Below are 20,581 nucleotides of genomic sequence, written 5' to 3' on the forward strand. Positions count from 1 at the left end.
AAGACCTTGATGTTGGGGAAAATGGAGGGCACAAGGAGAAGGGGACGAGATGGTTGGACAGTGTTCTCAAAGCTACCAGCATGAGTTTGATCAAACTGCGGGAGGAGGGGAAGACAGGAGTGCCTGGCGTGCTCTGGTCCATGGGGTCATGAAGAGTCGGACACGACTAAACAACTAAACAACAACAACAACAAAGAAAAAGCAGAAAGAACCATATGATAAGCTAGACCAGAGTTTTTAAAGCTGCACTGCAGTGTCTAAAATTAATGCAAATGCAGCTTTTAAAACTTTCCTTCGATTGGACATTGCCTCCTGTCTCCCAAAATTGTTTTGTTCAAGTGGGTATTAACTGAATGTCCAGATTTTGCAAACCTCACTCTCTCTCTGAACGTAAGAAGCTGCCTTATACAGAGTCAGACCAATGGTCCCTCTAACTCCATACTGCCTGCACTAGCTGGCAGCAACTCTCCAGGGCTTCAGGAAGGAGCCTCTCCCAATGCTAACCTGGAGATGCCAGGGATTAAACCAGGGACCTTCTACATGCCAAGCAGACGTCCTGTTGCTATACTGAGCTACAGCCTTCTAGTCGCTCATTCTGAAACTTTACCTGATTAGAGTCTCCTGTGCAACTCTCTGCAATATCGCAATCATTCACAGCTTCTCTGCATACAACTCCTTTGGCTTCAAACTGAAAAAGAAACATTAAATATCTGAGAAGATCTATAACCTTTTGACAGTTCAAGTCAAAATACCACACACACAAAAATATTTTCTTCTTCTGTTCTTGGCATCGGGTTTAATTGGGAGTTCTCATATGCTACTGACAAAATTCAAATGTCCAAGTACAATAATGAAGGTTACAATTACATGCCACTATATTTATAAATGGCACAACCCCTGTGACCAGCGGCCCATATGAAGGAGGGAAGCAGTTCAAAGAAGCAGATTCCAGCTAAACTTAGGAGAAACAGACTGAAGCAGCCTGCCTCAGGAGGTGGTAAGCTCTGCTTTGCCGGAGGTACTTAAGCCAAGGATGGCTGGCCATCTGTCATGGGTAACTGTAGCTGCATCCTCCATTGGAGATCCTACAGTGAGAACTGGGTTTGGCTGCGTGACCTCCAAGGCCCCTTCAGGCTATAACACCATTTCATTTTGTGCTACTGTTTCTCTTTTAATATCTTCTCAACCGGCCAACTTGTAAACAAACAAGTGTTTGAAAACAGGAGATACTGTGCTACGTCCTGCAGATGAAACTGACTGCGAAGGAAACATTGTTAAGATTTCAGAAAATGAGTCGATTCTGCTGGTAATCAAAAGTAGGCATAATTACATAGCGGCAGGCTTTTAAACGGTCTTTTTTTTAAAAAAACAAACAAATAAAAAATCCTTCACTTAAATACGCACCTGACATTTTTTACAGCAAAGTCCATTACTGCATTCGGAGTTAGCCGTTAGACTGCAGGAATTACAGCAATCTCCACCTTCAGCGCGACATTCCTGAGGAGTGGAAGCAATTGTAAAACAGCAGTTTGACGAGCACATTTCTTCAAAACTTCACCTGACACTCTATGGTGCGCATAATGCAAACTTCAGATTAATAAATAAATAAATAAATAATTAGATGGCCTTGGGAGAAGCCTATACTCTGGCATCTACTAACTGAGAAACATGCTCTGAGCATGACGAGCATTGGATACACCCCCAGAGTCTTCTTTTCTTCTTTTTACACTTGCTTGGTACATTGCAAGGAGACCCAAAGTACCTCCACCAGCACCACTGTGCATGCATAAATGCACGGTTAATGTGCAGCTTGCTTCCTTCACCAAGTGGCTGGCGCGGAAGACAATGCAAACAGTAAGCCTGCCCCCTTAAGGCAGTTTCTCTTCTTCTTTAATGAGTTGTCTAATTTGGAAAGGAAGAGATGCCCCAGACAAACTATTCATTGTAAGACTTACGGTCGCAGTACCACAGTCACATTCTTCTCCAGCTTCAACAAAGCCATTGCCACATTCTGGAGGATCGAGAAGCTGCGATGAAAAATAAATAAGGAAGACACGATAAAAATGGTAAGTGTGGGGTTGCATTATTTGGCCACCGGTAAAACAGCCCACAGTCGTATTCATATGTTTAGGTGGAGGAGCTCTCGAGAATATGCAAGCTATAGCTATAACCCCTGGAGTCCAGGGGTGTGAAACGTTTTTCAGCCCAGGGACCACGTTCCCTTCTGGGCAAGCTTCCAAAGGCCAGGTTCCAGTGGTGGGGAGTGCCAAAGGCTGAGGCAACCAATGTAAATTTTACGTTTGTACAGCAGGATGCCTGCTACACACATTCACACACTTCTCTGTCCTCCGTCCAGACAAGCAAGGGTTCAAGGGTTGTTCAAATACACTCAGAGTAGGAAACGGGGGCTGTGGAAAGTTCAGTGGGGCAACTAGGGCTGGACGTGGGGTTTTGCACCGCTGCCATAGGTAACCAGTTCTCCTGTCTAATATGTCTGTGCACCTGGAGCATGGCACTGTTCATGCATCAGCCAGGGTTGAAGCTTGTGCATGCATTGTCACCCAGGGGCTGCGACTACCACTTTTCAATAGCCGCTTCACATATTTATTACTCAATGCCTAAAAAGTCTTGTGTGAGTCACATCTACAGTGACATACAGAAAAGCATCTTTCCAACGTTACGCACTAAATTATTCCACTGTATACAAAGAGGGTCATTTGTGGTTGCATCTTTGCAATGCCTTTTCATTTTTAAACAAGCATTTTTAAACAACCATTTTATTCTATCTGTTGCTTTTTGTGGCAGCTTAGGTTGGACAGTGTTCTCGAAGCTGCTAACATGAGTTTGACCAAACTGTGGGAGGCAGCGGAAGACAGGAGTGCCTGGCGTGCTCTGGTCCATGGGGTCATGAAGAGTCGGACACGACTAAACAACAAAGCGTTTGGGGGTTTAACTGCTGGCCCTGCCTCCTTGGCTGATTTGGTTTCTGTTGTTGTTTTATAGCATTTTCGTTTTTAAATATTGTAAGACGCCCAGAAGGGAAGGACATAAATGCTTAACTTTTTTTTTCACTGTCTGTTATAGCAGTGATGCTAGGGAAACGAGTTTCAATAGTTGGAAGAAGTCTTTAATATATTTCACTTGCACCTTAATCCTAAACTCCTTTAACTTCCTTAAAACTTTGCCGTTTCAACTTCAGTACTGCATATGCAGATTATTATTCATTATTTAAAATATTTTTATCCTGACTTTCTCTTAAAAAGAAACCCAAGGAAACTCTCAACAAACTTTTAAACAAATCCATAAAACACCACATTAAAAAGCACTACTAGAGGCAGGGGGAGGCAGCAGATTAAATTTCAGGAGATGAAAAACCAGGGAGCTCTGAATCCCAGTGCTGTGATGAAAAGCAAAGCCAAAATTAAATATATGTAGATTTACTTAAAAATAGACTCCTGTAGAGGAATCACTGAATAAAGGGAGATTGGTCATCCCCATCTGTCACAGGATATTCTAAGAGTCCTCGCCCCTACATATGCTCTGTGTCCAGTTAAGGGAGCACTAAACAATGCAAACAACCTCTACTATTGAAAGTGATCCTTACGCCCAATATGTGTTGTAGAAACAAGTCAATGCACAGTTTTGTTTTTAAAATGCTCCAAAAAAACCCCACGACACTTAAAGCTTCTCATCCAGTCCAGCAACGTTTTGGAAGGTCACAGATTGCCCACAGCCAATTTTGAAATAAGGTAATATATAACAAGTGCTACACAGGTGGGTTTGCCAAGAAGCATTTCAATACAAATGATTGGGAGGACACTGAGCTGAGCATCTGAGTAGACAGAATAATAAAACGTTACTTTCCTCTAGTGTCAAACCGCTATTACCTTGGAAGGCTTGTTGTAAAGGCAGGCTCCACCGCCGTTATTTAAAAATTCGTGGTACTCCTCAACGTCGCATTTGGAGAACTTGGTTGGAAGGTAATAGCTGCACCAAAGGGGGAAGCAGGTTATTTCATGACCCACCAATGGATTCATAAACGTTCTGGAAGGACTTCTATTGGACTGAAAGTGCTTCCACCGGAAGGAATATTTTTGCCAGTTATTTCCTTAAGCTATTTTATTGCTAATTAAAACCAGTAGGAAGAATTGTCATCGAAATGAATCTTGTGCTTTCTCCAGCGATGCCCTAGATAATCTCATTAGCTTTTGCCTTTCCCCAGCTTCTGCTGTTAGTATTTGCAAATTATCTGGAGCACCGAGGAATACAAAAGAATGATAAGGAATAGAGCTGGATGTAAAGGGGTCCCTTTACCTTTACCTTTAAGGTTACTTTGCAGTGTACTTGTTCTGCTGGTAAAAAGTTTGACGCCACCAGAATACTGTTGCACAAGAGAATGCACAAGCAGGTTGCAAGTAACTTTGTGTAAGAGGTTGTGTAATCTGTTGAGCGACCAGTTTCTGCTAGTGCAGCTGATGCACTAGTGGATTCCTCTGCTGTGCAACATTAGAACTCACAGCAAGACGTGACATGGCAGAAGTCTGTGGAAATATGTAGGGCACGGGAGAAGGCGGATAGAGAACTTTTTTCACTCTCCCTGTCATAACATTAGAACTCATGGACATCCAAAAAAGCTGAAATATTTAGGGCAGACAAAAGGAAGTGCTTCTTTATACAGCACATTGTCACACTGTGGAATTTGCTCTCACAAGGTGCTGTGGTGGCCATTGACTTGCATGGCTCTAACGGAAGATTAGACAAATGGAGGATGAGGCTATCAGACACAACTTGACACAATGGCTACGTTCTACTTCTGCTGTTGGAGGTGGTTTGCTTCTGAATACCAGTTGCTTCTCACATGCATCTGGTTGGCCACTGTGAGAAGAAGGTGCTGTACAATATGGGCCATAGGCCTGGTCCAGCAGGCAGACTGTTATCTGCCGAATGAGACACACAGACTCAATGGGTGGCAGTCTGTGCTAGTCCTACTAAGAATAGACCCACTGAAGTTAATGGACATGATTAACTTATGTTTATGTATTTTAAAGGGGCTACTCTGAGTAGGACTTAGCTGAGCACAATCCATTGTCAATTTGACAATGTGCATCAATTTGCTGTCAGCCGATTCAGGTGCACAGCTCCATTTAATGCTATTTATTTAGTACAGCTTCCTCCGACCATCCCCACCTCCTAATCTAGATTTTTGCTGCGCTGAAGTTTCTCAAAAGAAATACCTTACCCAGTATCTCCCATTATGCAGCCAGACCATGTGTCCTCACATTTACATTCACCTAAAATAAAATAAAATAAAATAAAATACACATTCTTGTTTTTCCCCCCTTTGGAAATAATCTAAATATGGGGGGGGGGACATATTAGGAGAAACAAATAAGAAGTAAGGAAGAATACACAATACTTATAAATAATGCCTACCCAAAGGAGTTCTATAATACCAAAGTAAGCCGTGAGTAAGGGCATTTCTCATCTTTAAATGTATCATTCCAGAAATCTATGGAAAAAAGATACCTGCAAAACAAACCTTCATGGGTTTGGCTCTCACAACCATGTATGGAGTAAGTAAGTTTTAATGCCGTGTCCCATATCTGATAGGAGAGGGGAAATACTTCCCCACCACCAGCCAGGTTATGAGCTGCAGATGTGGCCAATTGCAAAAGATCTGCATTTAATTTGCATACAATTACCATAGGATAATTGCCACAGTTAGACCAAAATGTATCCCTGATTCGTTATTTAACAAACAATGCAATTCCAGAGAGTTCAGATGCATTCTTAGGAACATCTTTCAAAATTTCCTTTTCCTTCTGAAAAATAATATATTATTACAATGACCGAGAAAGAGAAAAGGAGAGACTGGGGCAAAGGTAGGGGGCATGAGAATACATCTGCCCTCCTTGGGGTGGGGGAGGATAAATAAATAAGCGTTTTTAAAAAGGAAACCATCAACCAAACTTCCTTACCACTCTGCAATTTTCTTTTGTCTGAGAAAATGCCAAGATTGTGAGCTAAGGACTGTGCCAACGTTACTGACATTAAATCCGGCTTTCCAAACTGAAAGACAAAACAAGAGACGCAACGGCTTGGAGAGGGGAAAAGGAAATCAATTTAGAAGTGTTTTATAAATTTTAAAAGAATTGTCCTGAAGCGAAAGATGAGATTGCAAAGGCTTGTTCCATTTACTTCCCGTGAACCGTAGAGGAACAGCAAGCTGGCTAAAGGTTGCAAAGCACAGGCCAGATAACAGGTAAAAACATTTTACCTTAAATGATTAGAGAAGACATCTGTAATGGTTCTAGGAATTGCTTGTGCGTAAGTAGCCTTTACTCCTGGCTAGGTTGCATGGTTGAACCCTTTCTGACTAGACAGCCCTCTATTCCGTGGCTGCCTCAGTCGCTGGCAGAATCCGTCAGTGGGCGTTTCTTAAACCGCTTTCAACATAAAGCTGCTTGACGCCCAGTCTCCTCCCCCGTTGCCTGCGCGAAAGCTTTTTGCGCAAGGTGGGTGTGGGCAAAGGAGCACTAGTCCCCTCTCCGCTCGTCTCCTGCGAAGAGTCCTGGAGCCACCTCTCCGCTTCCTCTATCTCCTCCCCTTCTCCACTGGTGTTACACTGATTTCCTTCCCCAGCCTATGGACTATCCCTCCTCCTACTGGGACCCTCTCCACCATCATCCGGGAGCCCTCTCACCTCCTCCTGCTCTGATGGCAGTTCCCTGACAACATCCAATACAAAACAAGTTCATCTACAGCATTAAACTTTATTATAGGATATTAATAACAAAAATCCAGTGCGGGGTTGGGGATGTGTAGCTAGACTGAGACTGTAGCATGGAGTGGGGGGGGGGGGAGGGAGAGAACGGTTTAAATCTTTTTCCCCTTCCATGTTCTGACTGGTACCAAGGGGAGCTTTCTTCCCATTGTGACAGGGGAGGGTGGGTGACACAGCATTGCGCCATGAGAGCTGAACCAGACATGGGTTTTCACAAAAACATTTCAGCAATGCCCTTTTGTGTTCCTAGAGGCATTTGGACCTACTTCGTTTACACCACCACCTTTCAGAAGCGAACAAATACCACCAATGTAGGCTGCCCCGCTGCGACTGCTCTGAAACTGACTCCCCCTTTAAAGAAAAACAACAGAAACGATAGTGAGAAAAGCACAAAGCGGCAATTTAGAAACCATGGCATTTTCAAACAACAAGCGTTAGCTTAGGATTCAGGAGACAGAAAACACGTATGCTTGTTTGTGAAGTTCCCGCTTCTGATTCAGCACAGTGATTTGGAGGCAGCGGGGAGAAGGAAAGAGAGCAAGAAGCCACAGCCTTAAAAAGGAAGCTACCATGAATTTGAAACAACATGGAAACGATTTGAAAAGAGATGATCTGCACAGATCAGGCTCCTTCAGTCTGATGCCCCCCAGATGTTTCAGAGTATAAATCTCATGCATTCCAGCTGTCTGGGGCTAATGGGAGCACTCAAAAACACCTGGCGTCAGGCGAGGCTAACACAGATCCAGTAGGAATTGGGTGCTTTCAAGCAAGGTGCTCAAATTGTGGCACAACTGCCTTGGGGACAGCATTAGAGAGATCCTACCTTAAAGTGCAAGTCAACTAAGACAGACAAGAGGAGCTCGTCTTATGCCTTGTTTACTCCCTTGGAAAATAAGGCACAAGGATACTAGAGGGGTGCAAACATAAATCCAGATTTAAATATTTGTGGGGGGAAATCAGTGGGGTTGGCTGGGATAAGCCCTCCTTGACTTTCCCGGTTTTACTTCTGCAGTCTGCACTGAAGATGGCATTGAGAGAAGGCTGAGGTAATATTTAAAAATGGAAGTGACCATTTTAGGTGTGTCCGATATATGCATGCCTGCACACACAAGCATTGCACCAAACCTAGAAGTGACCAGAAAACATCACAAAAATGGGTGGAACAGGGTGGGGGCAGAACGGGGTGGCCTTACATGGGCCCCACCAATGCACGCAAGGGTCCAGAATGGAATCCCTATGCAAATCGGTCGCTGTCTGTAGATGTGGGTTGAATAACCCATTCACTGCCTTAAAAGCAAAATTCCTCAGAGTACGGCGAATGTGTGCTCAAATCACTTCTACCACACTTAAAATCCTATCTGTGTTTTAATATTTATGAAAATAGATGGCGTTCAGGGTCAAATGAGTTGGTTTAAACATGGATCTGCCCTAATAATGTGTAAAGTGTGTATTACAGTACACAGCGCATTTGGACATCATGTAAAATATTTGGCTGTGTTCTGATGAAACACAAGGCATTACATGAACAAAGCCTCAAACTACTTTTTAGTCTCGTTTTCAACTAGCCACAGTTACTCAATCAGACAAATTGTGGTTAGCCTTAACTGTGGTTTAGGGGAAGCAAGTTAATCTTGGTTTACAATCCTGGTTTGCTTCCCAAAATCATTTTTTAAGATTAAACAGAGTTCAAGGTTTGGACGTAACAATAAACCACTGAATTAAAAATGGGAACGATAGCTTCTGATCACCTCAAGGCCATGTCTGAGGAGAAGGGGGAAACGGAGCGTGCACATACCCAAGGCTCACGCATGCAATCATAAACTGTGGTTTAGAATTATGCCCAGACCAAATTAACATCAGTCAGCACTAGCAATTCAGAATACACTACCCCAAGTGATAACAAAACAATATGAAATTACGTACGAAAAAAGGTGAACTGCATCACTTTTCTCTTTGATAAAATCCCTCCTATATTTCATAAACTCACGCAGGGTCACCAGTGGGTTTTCAGATATGGTGAACTTGTTATCAGTACCCCAGGTTTCCATGGCAACCAAGACTATCCTGGTGTTGAGCTGTTCTTTGTAAATCTAGCACATTAACAAAATGAACGATCATCAAGTGACAGTATAAATTTTGCCTCTTTTTCTCTTTAAAACAGCCCCTTTGCCCCCATGTAGTTAAGGATATGTTGAGCATAAAGAACAGTACTTTAATGAAGGGTCAGAGCCTTCTCCTTTCTAACAGATTAAAGCGCAATGTGATCAAGGGCTAAATATCTGAATATATTTTCAAGGCCATTCCCCCACCCCCAATATAAGGGAGTGTGCTTCAAAACTTGTGAAAGCTTTGATTCAGAAACATAATACAGGAATGGTCCTAATAACTGAGACTTCTGCGGTTCAGTCATCCAATGGCAAAACAGACACCAATGAAAAAAATGCACTGCAGCTATCGCTCCCTGACCCAAAATTACCACCCCCGTGATAAGGCTGACAAATCTATCTTGCACTAGCAGCTTGTGAATTATACTTACTAAATCTGCCATGTTCACTACTGATTTTGCAAAGCTGTTTGTGTGGCCAACCGATAATCGGTGCTTTTTCAGCTGAAGGACAAAAGACAGACAAATCCGAATCAGATTTCTAAAGCACAATTTCTATTCAGAACTCACTTTTATCAAAGGCTTGCTTCGCCCGTGAAAAATGGATTGCTGGCCATCTATTTAAACACTAGTATTGTTATCTTAAACTCCCTATGGTACCATGAAGGTCAAAGTACCAATTGATGGAAAGGACATCCCACAAAGCTGATAGGCAAGAAGAAAGTACAGGCCTCATTTGTAGCGAGATTAGCATCCCTCAACCTATATCTTACCGGGCCAGCTTGTATGTGCTTAGGAGAGAAAAAAATAGCAACTGTTTTGCTTCCTCATTGTCTCAAAATATGGTATCACCAGTGATCTATGATCAGAAGATTCCAATTCTCACATGGTTGCCAGAAAGCCTATGCCCCATAGCCCTATTCATGCATTACTAGCATTCAGGGCACTTACACTGTGAAGTGGGAGCAGGGTTAAACTGCTGGTCCTGCCCCCAGGCTACCCTACCCCTGCTCATGTGCATGAGTTCCAGGCGATTAGGACACCAGCACAACCAGGTGTTCCGATTGCACTGAGCTGCTACACAGAAGCAGCTGTTCACACACAGGTGTTCCTCAGCAGATGTCAGGTGCTCACATCATGTACCCTTAGGGTAGGACTAGCTCAGGGATGTGGTGTCAGGAGCGGGGACAGCTGACCAATCCCACTCCTCCATCACTGACAGAATGCCCTACATACATGTAACATATGAGCAGCGCTTATTTGTTTCTATGAACTGGAGACACAGTATATGCTTGGGAGATCTGGTGAAAAAGAATTTAGGGAAATAAACTGTGGAAGTATTTATGGGGGACAGAATGATGATATGGACATTAATTCACTGGGCTTTTATGAATATTTCACAGTGTTGCTTTTATAGTATTGTATTTTATTACTGATAGTAGTGATGTTTATGTTTTGTATGAGATATTTTGGGCTCCATTTACCTTGGAGTAACCCCCACTGAGCTCGATGTGACTTATTTCTGAGCAGACACGTATAGGACTGTACTGTTTATATTGTGCAGCGCCCTGACTGTTAATAGAAAGCGATTATGGAAATACTCTCCTGTGGTCCTGAAAGTTTTCCAGTTACACAGTTTGTCCTTTTTCATCTCTACACACGCACACACACACACAACATACAAAAACACACTGTAGTTTCTTTGTTACAACAGAGTTCTGCCTCTTCCTTATTCTGGCAGCTTTCCAAGGATTCAGATTTTGAGATCTGCCTTTGCTCTTGGCTGCAGAACTCAAGTTTGCAATCATTATGAAGAAAAGAAAGAACGGAAGAAAGAAATCTCCTTGGCAACTCTCAGTTTGAATAGTTCCACGATTGCAAGGAGAGCAAATTGCTTCAAAGTGCCTCCAATAAAATATGACTACCTTCTTTCCTGTTTCTTACAGAGGCGAAGAAAGCAATCAATAATCTCTTATTCCATAGAGAGACATCTTATGTAATAATTTGGATGAAGTTGGGTTGTGTGTGTGTGTAAGTGCCTAAATGGAACACACACTTCAATCCACTCCTATGGAAACCTCACGGGGGTGGCGGGAAGCAGAGTTGCACCTGAATAATGGGTGGGGCTTGTGTGTGAGAAGGTCCCTGCAGCATTAAGGATTGCAAATGACAATACCCTTTTTAATTAATGAGTGAAACTCAATGATTTAAAGAAAAAGAATCACCACTGAGGAAGAGTGTTGTGGCTTACCCTAAAATCTTCTATACTAATTTGGATCGATCCTGTTTGTGGAGTGGCTCCACCCCACATATTCTGTATGTCTTTTGAATTAACATGGAGAATTTCTATAGTTAATTTCATAAGTAGGACAGGACCACTTCTTTTGTGTTATTTCACTCTTTCCCCAAATTTTGGTAAACTGGGTGCATGAACAGCTATACTCATTAAAATGCATCTAGCCTAGGATCAGGTTACCAGCAGGTGCCTCTGGTAAATTCACCAGCAGATCGTGAAGGTTTACTAGCCATCCCTGGTGACAATAATGATTATTTGTTGACATCTTGTATTCAGAGGTCTGCAACAGCTAAGGAGCCAAACTAGATGTAACCTAAAATGCACCTTTGCATTTGAGGCGCATATTTTTTAAAGTGCAAGTAGAAGCCAAGGCTGTAGTGGTGTGATAATTATCAGGATCGCAGCAGGAAGGGAGGGGGTTAACCTTTTCCTGCCACCTCCTGCTGTTAATGTAAGGAAAATCACTGTGAATCTGATGCAAATCTCTCTGTATGTCTAAACTCAATATCACATTTATTTTGGTCCTAAGCTAATGACGTTGAGGGGTATCTTTTAACCATTTAGAAACAGATTAAAAATGACGTAGATGCCACTATGAAGGAATATTACATTCAAGGCTGATTTCAAACTTTGTGGATAGTTTCTCTTAACTAAATATATGCCATTCAGCTAATACTGTTATTTAGAAGAAATGTTAGGCATAATGTTCTGTATACAGTGGTACCTCGGGTTAAGTACTTAATTCGTTCCGGAGGTCCGTTCTTAAGCTGAAACTGTTCTTAACCTGAAGCACCACTTTAGCTAATGGGGCCTCCTGCTGCTGCCATGCTGCCAAAGTCTGATTTCTGTTCTTATCCTGAAGCAAAGTTCTTAACCCGAAGCACTGTTTCTGGGTTAGCGGAGTGTGTAACCTGAAAAGTAAGTAACCCGAGGTACCACTGTACAACCGAAACCTTCTGTGGCTGCAATCCTATCAGGGATTAAATCCACTGAACTCAATGGGGCTTTGTTCTGAGAAGATTTATATATAGTATTACACTGTATACTTACTGACCTTTCCTATGTTATTAGAAGTTCTATGGAGCCGCTCTAGGCATAACTTCAAACAAGCTCAGTCTTCACTCTGATCATATATATCTGCATAGCTTAGAATCATTTTGCTATAGGTATTTTATTGTTAATCTACTGCAGGCACAATGCTACGCGTGAATTATTGATTACTCCAAAAAGGCCCAAAATGCAAACCTCACCATTAGATGGTCATTTACGATCATTAGCTCAACATATTTAGTTTCCTCTTCAACTTTATACGGGCTCTGATGAACCTGCGGAAAGAGTAAGAAACTGTAAATGTGTAAAATGGCAACGTATCTGATTGTAATAAAACTCATCGTGTTGGAATGAATTTATTTCCTTCATTCTGGCCTCATTACAAAAGCACTTACAAGTAGTTCCATGTACCAAATTAGCAACAGAATATATGCCATGCCTCCCAGCATCAGCAATCTAATTCTGATGCAGCTCTGGAAGAAACATAATGGGCAATTTTTGCATTAAGGTATTGATTGTGACCTGCCTCCCATCAAAGTGTGGTCTTTCTATAGGAATGCCACAAATCTATTCCAAAGTAGTGTGTGCACCAATAAGCTCAACAATTTATATACTAAACAAACAAAAAGCAACTGGCTTATTTAGATAATTCTGTAATTAAGAGGATTTTGAGAAGCTTAACCTTTTTTTCTACTTTGTCAGATACATAGCACAGCACGCCTATGTGCTGGGTCCCCCTGCAGGTTCTCCAGAAAAATTGTGCCATGCAATTGTTGACATCAGAAAGCTCAGCCCCAGATGGAGAGCATGTTTGTTCTAGAGAACATCCTGGGAGATCACCTTGATACGGGTCTTGCACATTTCCTAATGGCACACACTTGACACGAGACTGTAAGTGTATGTGTGTAGCATGAAATCTAAAACATGCTTCTACCTTTGAAGGATCACACATACACTCACTTTCCCTTACACTCAGTAGTAGCAAGTGTGATGCAGCAGAGAGATTTCTATGTCACTTCTGTTTGTCCTATATACAAAAAGGATGCTCAGCATTCCTCTACTCCATGGACACCATAGTCAACAGTTAGCCAAGGAAAAGCAGAAGTAGCCAAAAATGAAGTAGTCACTTGTTAAGTGCAAGGACATAATTATGAAGTAAACAAGATTATTGCACAGGCGTGAGAAAAGCCTAGAGATCAGGATTTTTTCTTATAAGAGGAGTTTCCATATAGCAATAGATATGCTATGGAATTCCACGATTGGCTGTGTTAAGTAGAACATCCTCCCAGTAGAAATGTATAACTGTTCTTGCCAACCTGTTTTGGGCGTGTGGTCTGCACTACTCTGCACTCTCACCTGGGTACACAATAAAACTGCTTTTTCTCCTCTACAAAGTGTCCTCTTCTCTGAGACCACAAAAGGGAAGTTTCTCCTATAGGAGTTGCCCTCCTGTCCCTGGCACTGCTGCTACAAACCAAGATGTGGGTGGGTCACAATGGGGACACACAGCTGAATTGGTGAGACTGCTGGATTGGTCACCAGCAGCTCTGTAGCCCTGACCTCAGTCCAAGCCCTGTCCAGGTAAGTAGGAATGACATCAGTGTCAAGAGGGCACATTCACCCTTCCACACACAGGAAGGGAAATAATCTCTCCATTACCAAGACACAAGTACTCTTGGTGGAACTGAGCAGGAACCACTTTGGCCAGTGTAGTGGGAAAACCTGGAATAGGAGGCAAGGGGGAATCATGCTTCCTGCCCAAAGCAAAGCAGCAGTTTCCTTTTGGGACTGGATTTCTGATAGAGCAGGTGACATAGGGCTTCCAGAGCAACACTGTCTATGGCAGAGTTCTTCTACAGAGTCACCAGGTGATACTGGACACGGCATGTTACTTGCATGAGGGGACAATGTCCAAACCGCACTATAACAGGTGCCTCTTTGCAGAAAGCACTGAAGTCCATAGAGTTCTGAAAGCCCACGTGTCCTTCCGAAAAGAATCCCATATCCACCGAAAGATATGCCTGAATACACATTCTTTAAAGGGAAAAGTCAATAGGCACAGGCACATACCTGCCTTTTTCTTCTTTTGTGTCTCGGTTTCACAACAAACTTCTGTGACGTGGTGTTCATGTGCCAGAATTCTGAATGGAATACACACATTTCAAGTCAGAACAACACGGGTCGATAAAAGACAGGCATTTTCAACAGCAGGACAAAGAAAGCAATTGCATTGAGCAAGGCTGAACCACAGCAACGAAATATTGCAAGCATTTCACGTGTGGCTCAATATTAAAAGTGGAGGTTTGCATTTCTGCAGCCTTCAAAATGCTTTCCTGCAAATAAATGGTGGCCTTGGGCACCACCATGTGGAAATGTGGACTTATAGACTTAAAGACTTAAATAACAACACAGATAAGAAAGGTAGTCTCCCAAAAATACCTAGTTTCCATTTCTCCATGGCTGCATACCTGCTTTTCTAATGGCTACTTACAAAGCCACAGCATGCAGCAGCTTTATATATACACAATGAACCAACATGAGCAGAATATTACTGAGCCTCTACCACAGGAGTGGGGAACTGATGGACCTCCTGATATTGTTGGATATTGTTGGAACGCCATCTCCTGTGAGCCCCATCTAGGACTGCCAATATTAGGGGACAATAAGAGATAAGATCCAACAACGTCTGAAGGGTCAAAGGTCCCTCACCCTGCTCTAGCAGTTATTTTGTCATTATGAGCAGTTTGTTACTGTGAGCTTTGATGCCTAGTCAGCGGCCAAAGACAACCAGCTCTTCACATCCATTTTCCTACACCAAAGCATTTTGAGTGCAAGAAATGTGCACTGTTAAATGGAGCCCTTACTCCCACTGACGTCAACAGCACTAATTTTCAGGCAAGTCTGTGGAGGATGGCAGCCTGGGCCAGGGATGATCAAAGCCCAATTATATCAGCATTTTAATTAGGCGAGATAAGAATTTTTTTATTAAAAAAAGTATTAATGGCATGAAGAGAAGTCAGAACCAAAAAACAGCATTAGAAGCCTATGTAACAAACATCTCAGCATTTCGCCAAAAGGCAAAGTTTCCTTATCTGAACGATCATATAAATGGATTTTGCTACGAAAAACCAGAAGCGCATCATCACCCACCTACTTCTGAAACCGCCCCCAGGAGGGATAGATGAATAACTGAAAAATGATTTTTGCTGTCTCTAAAAAACTGAGAGTGAAAAAAACCGACAGCTTTTATGCAACCGAGTGTAGCTTTCATACACAAACATATTTCTTCATCATCCATCCCATGCAACAGTAGTTTTATCATGTTTTGACCTTTCTAAAAAAAATAAAAATGGAAAAAGGCAGCAGACTTCTTTCTGAACTCTTTTAGGTGACTTAAAAGAGGGGTGGACAACCAGCTGTCTCAGGGCCACATACAGCCCTCAGCATAACTATATGTAGCTCTCAGTATTTTGATACCGCAATTTGATGTGGTTTGGCAAGAGGGAGAAAAGGGAGAGGCAGGAAAAGAAAGAGAAGAGAGTTGGTCCCACCCCTTTTGACTTTGATTCTGCCCATCACAGGCTCCAGAACCATCCACTGCTGGGATGTGGCCCCTGCCAGATCACCTCCAAGGAAAAGTGGCCCTCAACATGGAAAAACCCTCCCCAACCAATCCCAAACACTTCAGAATGTTTTCATAGGCACTGAAATATTTCCAGATTCCCCTAACAGGTTTATCCATCTGTTTAAATATACCAAAATATTAATTACCCACAGCTTCAAGAATAGTACAATGGCAGAAATATGTTTAAAATATATTTTTTTCAGAATTCAAATCAAACTGAATGCTTTTGAAAAGTATTCTCTAATTAGATGTATTTATAAAAGGTAAAGGTAAAGGTACTCCTGACCGTTAGGTCCAGTCGCGGGCGACTCTGGGGTTGCGTGCTTATCTTGCTCTATATGCAGAGGGAACCGCCGTTTGTCCGCAGACAGCTTCCGGGTCATGTGGCCAGCATGGCTAAGCCGCTTCTGGCGAACCAGAGCAGCGCACGGAAACACCGTTTACCTTCCTGCTGGAGCGGTACCTATTTATCTACTTGCACTTGACGTGCTTTTGAACTGCTAGGTGGGCAGGAGCTGGGACCAAACAACAGGTGCTCACCCCATCGTAGGGATTCGAACTGCTCACATCTGAAGGCAGCCCTGTTTAGTGACGTTTTTAATGTCTGAAGTTTCATTCTGTTTTTAATGTTCTGTTGAAAGCCGCCTAGAGTGGCTGGGGAAACTCAGCCAGATGGGTGAGGTAAAAATAATAAATTATTATTATTATCATTAGGAGCTGGGGTTTATATATATATATATAGCTCATTTATTAAACTTAAATCTAAAGAGATGTAAGCAGTAATGTGTTTACACAAGTGCATCAGTTATAATCTGCCTGTTTTTTATCTGTGGAGACTCCTAAAACCAGTCATTAAATAACTATCATAATATTAAAAAACTAAAAATATTTTTGGAGGGAGGGAGTGAGTTTTAGAGAACAGACTTTCTACTAGAAGAGGAGTTAGATTTTTTTCTGTTTCCCAATCAGGCTGGCAGATTATTTTCTTCAGCCTCTAGTTTAAAAATAACAAAATCAAACCCTACAAGTGATTAACTATGAAGTAAGTGCATCAATGAAGGATGAGCTAAGAGTATGTTCGTTTTTTTAAAAAACCCCAAGATTTAAAAAAACACACACATACCAGATGGAAGATCATCCAAAGGAAATTCAAATAATCTGGATTTGTAAACAGAGTGTAAATGGAATTCCTCCTGAAATAAGAAACATCTAAATTTAGTAAAGCAATACAAAATAAACTTTCTTGGGACTTTAGCACCAAAGGGTGTTATTAAATGCCATCTGTTACGAAGTTGAGAAGCATATCTTTCTGATGCAACCTTCTGACAGTTCAGAAACTCAGCTGGAACCTACACAAGAATTCCTAAATTGTTTGCTAAAGAAGGAAAGAGCAACTTTGCGAAATATGCTTCCTGTAGATAATATCTGCATTCTGCTTACGAAACACTTATCTACTTACTTGCGAAGTGTAGTTGTCTTCCGGCTCAATAAGATATGTGTGATTTCCATCATAGAACATGCCACTGTTAAGAATTAGGGAAATATCAGACTCACACAATAAAATATACAAGTATGTATGTGTATATATATACATACACATTATATATATATATATATAAAATGATATACTGTGAACTTAATAGCTGGTGTTTTAAAGACAACAAAGTAAAACATTATCAGGAAACACACTACACTCTAAAACGCTCTTGACAATTTCTGTCTGCCTTGCAGGAATTACTACCCAAATTACCTTGAGTTTCAGTTCATTAAACGCATCAATGTGCGGTGCCTCCTGCTTGCCACCAACAGGCAGCACTGCAACCCAGGGAGAACACCTTGCTTGCCTGAACAGCTGCAGGTACTGGCGTCTTACAGGCACTATATCATTTACTAACTAGAGAGATGCTCTAAGATGGCCTTTCCTTTCTAAGCCTCTGCAATCCTCCATTCTGCAACAGTGTACTCGTGTCTTCTGTGAGCTGATGGAATTAGGGATTTCACTGTGGGGTTCACAAATTCTGCTGTAGTCAATTGCCCCAAAACTGACATTTAGCTGTGGCTGCAAGAGAGGCACACCCCACCAAAAGTCAATCCTTCGCTGGACACAGCTAAACTCTATAGCATTATGTATCTGATAAATTCTGTCCTACACCTTTGCATTTTAAAAATCTAAAGCTGGCATGGTGCACCAAATTAAAACACTCTGCTGGGATAGCTCAGTGCGACTCCTTAAACTCAGTGTTGTGGGTTCGAGCCCTAAGCTGCATTGCAGGGGGTTGGACTAGATTACCCGTGGGGTCCCTTCCAACTCTATGTTGCTATGATTCTATTTTTTTTCCCCAAGCGTGGCATGGACAATATGGCACAAACCCCACATACACCTGCATATGTGGTAATGGTGGATAGGTGACTTGTCAGATATTCTCACAAAGCTAGCACAGCCCCAGTTTGGCTGACAGCTAGTAGCCTCCCTTAATATATAGAGGTGGGACTGAGGAGGGTGCTCAGGAGCCCACAAGATGAAATCAGCAAAGGGCCATCCTATCTGATGTGGTCTAACTCTTTCTGCGAGTGGCCTGAAGGAGGCGGTAAAGGGCCACAATACAGTTGGGAAGGCCTAGCTGCCCAACAACACATACAAGTCTTCCATCTTGGCTTCCTTCTGTTTTTAGGATGGATATGATATATTATTAACATTCGGCAGCTGAAAGAAATAGACAAGTATACTGCGGATTTATGTCTTCACAAATCATCAGGTCTGGAAAGTCGGACCAAAATGCTCAGAGTCAAAACCAAGATGAATGGAAAGTGTCACTGTAAGTCACAAGCCAACAAGACGAAATCAGCAAGGAACCGTCAAGCAGTCCCACTATGACGGGGCCTGCCATCGTCTGGTAGGCAAAGCAAGCATCACGGATAATGGTCTAAGAGCCGATATATGTCTGGGAAATAGGCAAGTTCGCTGTTCTGGACAGGTCTGCACTTCTTCTAAAGGAGCAGGTGTGTAGCTTGGGGGTCCTCCTGGATACACCTCTGTCACCAGAGCCCCAAGTGTCCTCTGTGGCTAGGAGTGCCTTTTGCCAGCTCTGTCTAGTTTGCCAGCTATGGCCATTCCTGGAAAAGGATACCCTGACCACTGTAGTTCCTGTGTTAGTAACCTCAAGGCTGGAGTAGATGATCTGTTTGGGGCTGCCCTCGGACTTGGTTTACAAGCTGTGGCTTATGCAGAATATTGCAGCTGGACTGCTGGTGGGGGCAAAGGATGTGAGGCCATTGTTAAAACATCTGTGTACTCCATTCATCTACTCCTGAGGCAGGTTCAGGATTCTTGTATTTTGTAATTTACAAAGCCCTGAACAATTTAGACCCAGGATACCTTAGGGACTGTCTGAACCCTTATATCCCAGATTGTTCATCTGCAGGAACATGAGTGGTTATCCCCTGGGGTAGTGAGGCTGATTTAACATCACAGTGAAACCCAGCCTTTATTGGCCCATTCCTAAGGAATGCAAGAGAGACTCAGCAGGTGCCTTCTGTAGTAACCTTCAAACGTTTGCTGAAAACTTTTCTTCACTGACAGGCAAACACAGACAATTACGAAGCAAACGTTTTTCCGTAATAGCTAGCTGGTGATCAGTTTGAATTTGTCTTGTGTGATTGTTGCAAACCACTTTGGTTTCTTTTAAATGAAATTGAAATATGCCATTTTTATATATAAATAAATAATACACCTTACTATTAAAGGAAGTCATGCAGCCAAACCCTGCAGACTGCATTAAAAAGATACTATTTTTAGGCTGGTGTTCAGCATGTAACCTGAGCTCAGCACGTAACGTGGCCCAGTCTCAAGTCCTGATTATTGCAAAAGAAAAAAGAAGAAGCCACATATTTTTATTACTCGGGGTGGGGTTGACAAACTAAAAAGAAAAGTCAGTCTTGCAAATACACATATAATAATTTTTTTAAAAGTACTGAGCAATAAATCAATGAAGATCCCATAAGGTAAGTGCAGGCCTTTCAGGGAAATTGAATGATGACAAAGAATCGTGAGGTAAGAGCTTTCTATTTAGAAGCAATCTCTTACCACAGGATGATCCCTCAGGCCTGATGTTGTATCATATGTAGATCAAATATAGAGAAACAGACCAATAAGGACACTGCGCCTAGAACGTTTCAAATGTGTTGAATACACTATCTCAGTAATATCCACAGGTAACCTGTGAGGGAGGCCAGTACTCCCCCCTCCCACAATACTACAGAGGGTCGGCGGTTGGAGGGGGTGAAGGCTTTGAGGCAGTGGCTTGCCTAAGCCCACTTTGTGAGTTCATGGCTCAGGCGAGAGCTGAACAGGTTCAAAGTGCAGTCTCTGAGCCACTATACCAGGGGTGATCGATCTGGTGGCCTTCAGCTGTTTCTTGACTCTGAAGACTTGCCGTTCTAGCTGGGGCTGATAAAGCTGTGGCTCCGTCTAGCCTTCCTGATTAGTATTTATATCTTTTATTTATTTCTCACATACACACACCCCACTTGACTACAGCAGAAAATCTTGAAGCGGTTTTTAGTAGCCACCTGTTGGGTTTCTCCGCCATATATTTGTCTAATCCTCTTTAAGACACCTACTTGGCTATAGGTATCTACCATATTTTCTCGAGTCCAATGTGCCATCAAATCTAATGTGCACCTCAATTTTCAGAACCTTGAAACAAAAAAGGGTATCTGCTG

At 42.3% G+C, this 20,581-nt stretch overlaps 1 protein-coding gene across 17 annotated transcripts in view; it reads right to left on the reverse strand.

Moving 5' to 3' along the window:
* ADAM22 (ADAM metallopeptidase domain 22) overlaps positions 1-20,581 on the reverse strand; it is a 116,416-nt gene that overhangs the window by 31,521 nt on the left and 64,314 nt on the right. For all 17 annotated transcript variants that reach the window (XR_014503626.1, XM_083405739.1, XM_083405730.1 and 14 more), the window contains exons 6-18: positions 17,319-17,382; positions 16,983-17,052; positions 14,305-14,375; positions 12,435-12,509; positions 9,321-9,392; positions 8,708-8,874; positions 7,051-7,135; positions 5,979-6,069; positions 5,240-5,291; positions 3,888-3,987; positions 1,956-2,027; positions 1,405-1,497; positions 608-688 (exon numbers count right to left, since the gene is read on the reverse strand). Coding sequence is in view for 16 of the 17 variants with exons in the window: in XM_083405739.1 (XP_083261865.1) it covers positions 608-688; positions 1,405-1,497; positions 1,956-2,027; positions 3,888-3,987; positions 5,240-5,291; positions 5,979-6,069; positions 7,051-7,135; positions 8,708-8,874; positions 9,321-9,392; positions 12,435-12,509; positions 14,305-14,375; positions 16,983-17,052; positions 17,319-17,382 (1,093 nt within the window). In the remaining variant the exon portion in view is untranslated. The remainder of the gene's footprint in view (positions 1-607; positions 689-1,404; positions 1,498-1,955; positions 2,028-3,887; positions 3,988-5,239; positions 5,292-5,978; positions 6,070-7,050; positions 7,136-8,707; positions 8,875-9,320; positions 9,393-12,434; positions 12,510-14,304; positions 14,376-16,982; positions 17,053-17,318; positions 17,383-20,581) is intronic.

Source organism: Podarcis tiliguerta, assembly GCF_965153285.1.
Source record: "Podarcis tiliguerta genome assembly, chromosome: 12".
Lineage (NCBI taxonomy): Eukaryota > Metazoa > Chordata > Lepidosauria > Squamata > Lacertidae > Podarcis > Podarcis tiliguerta.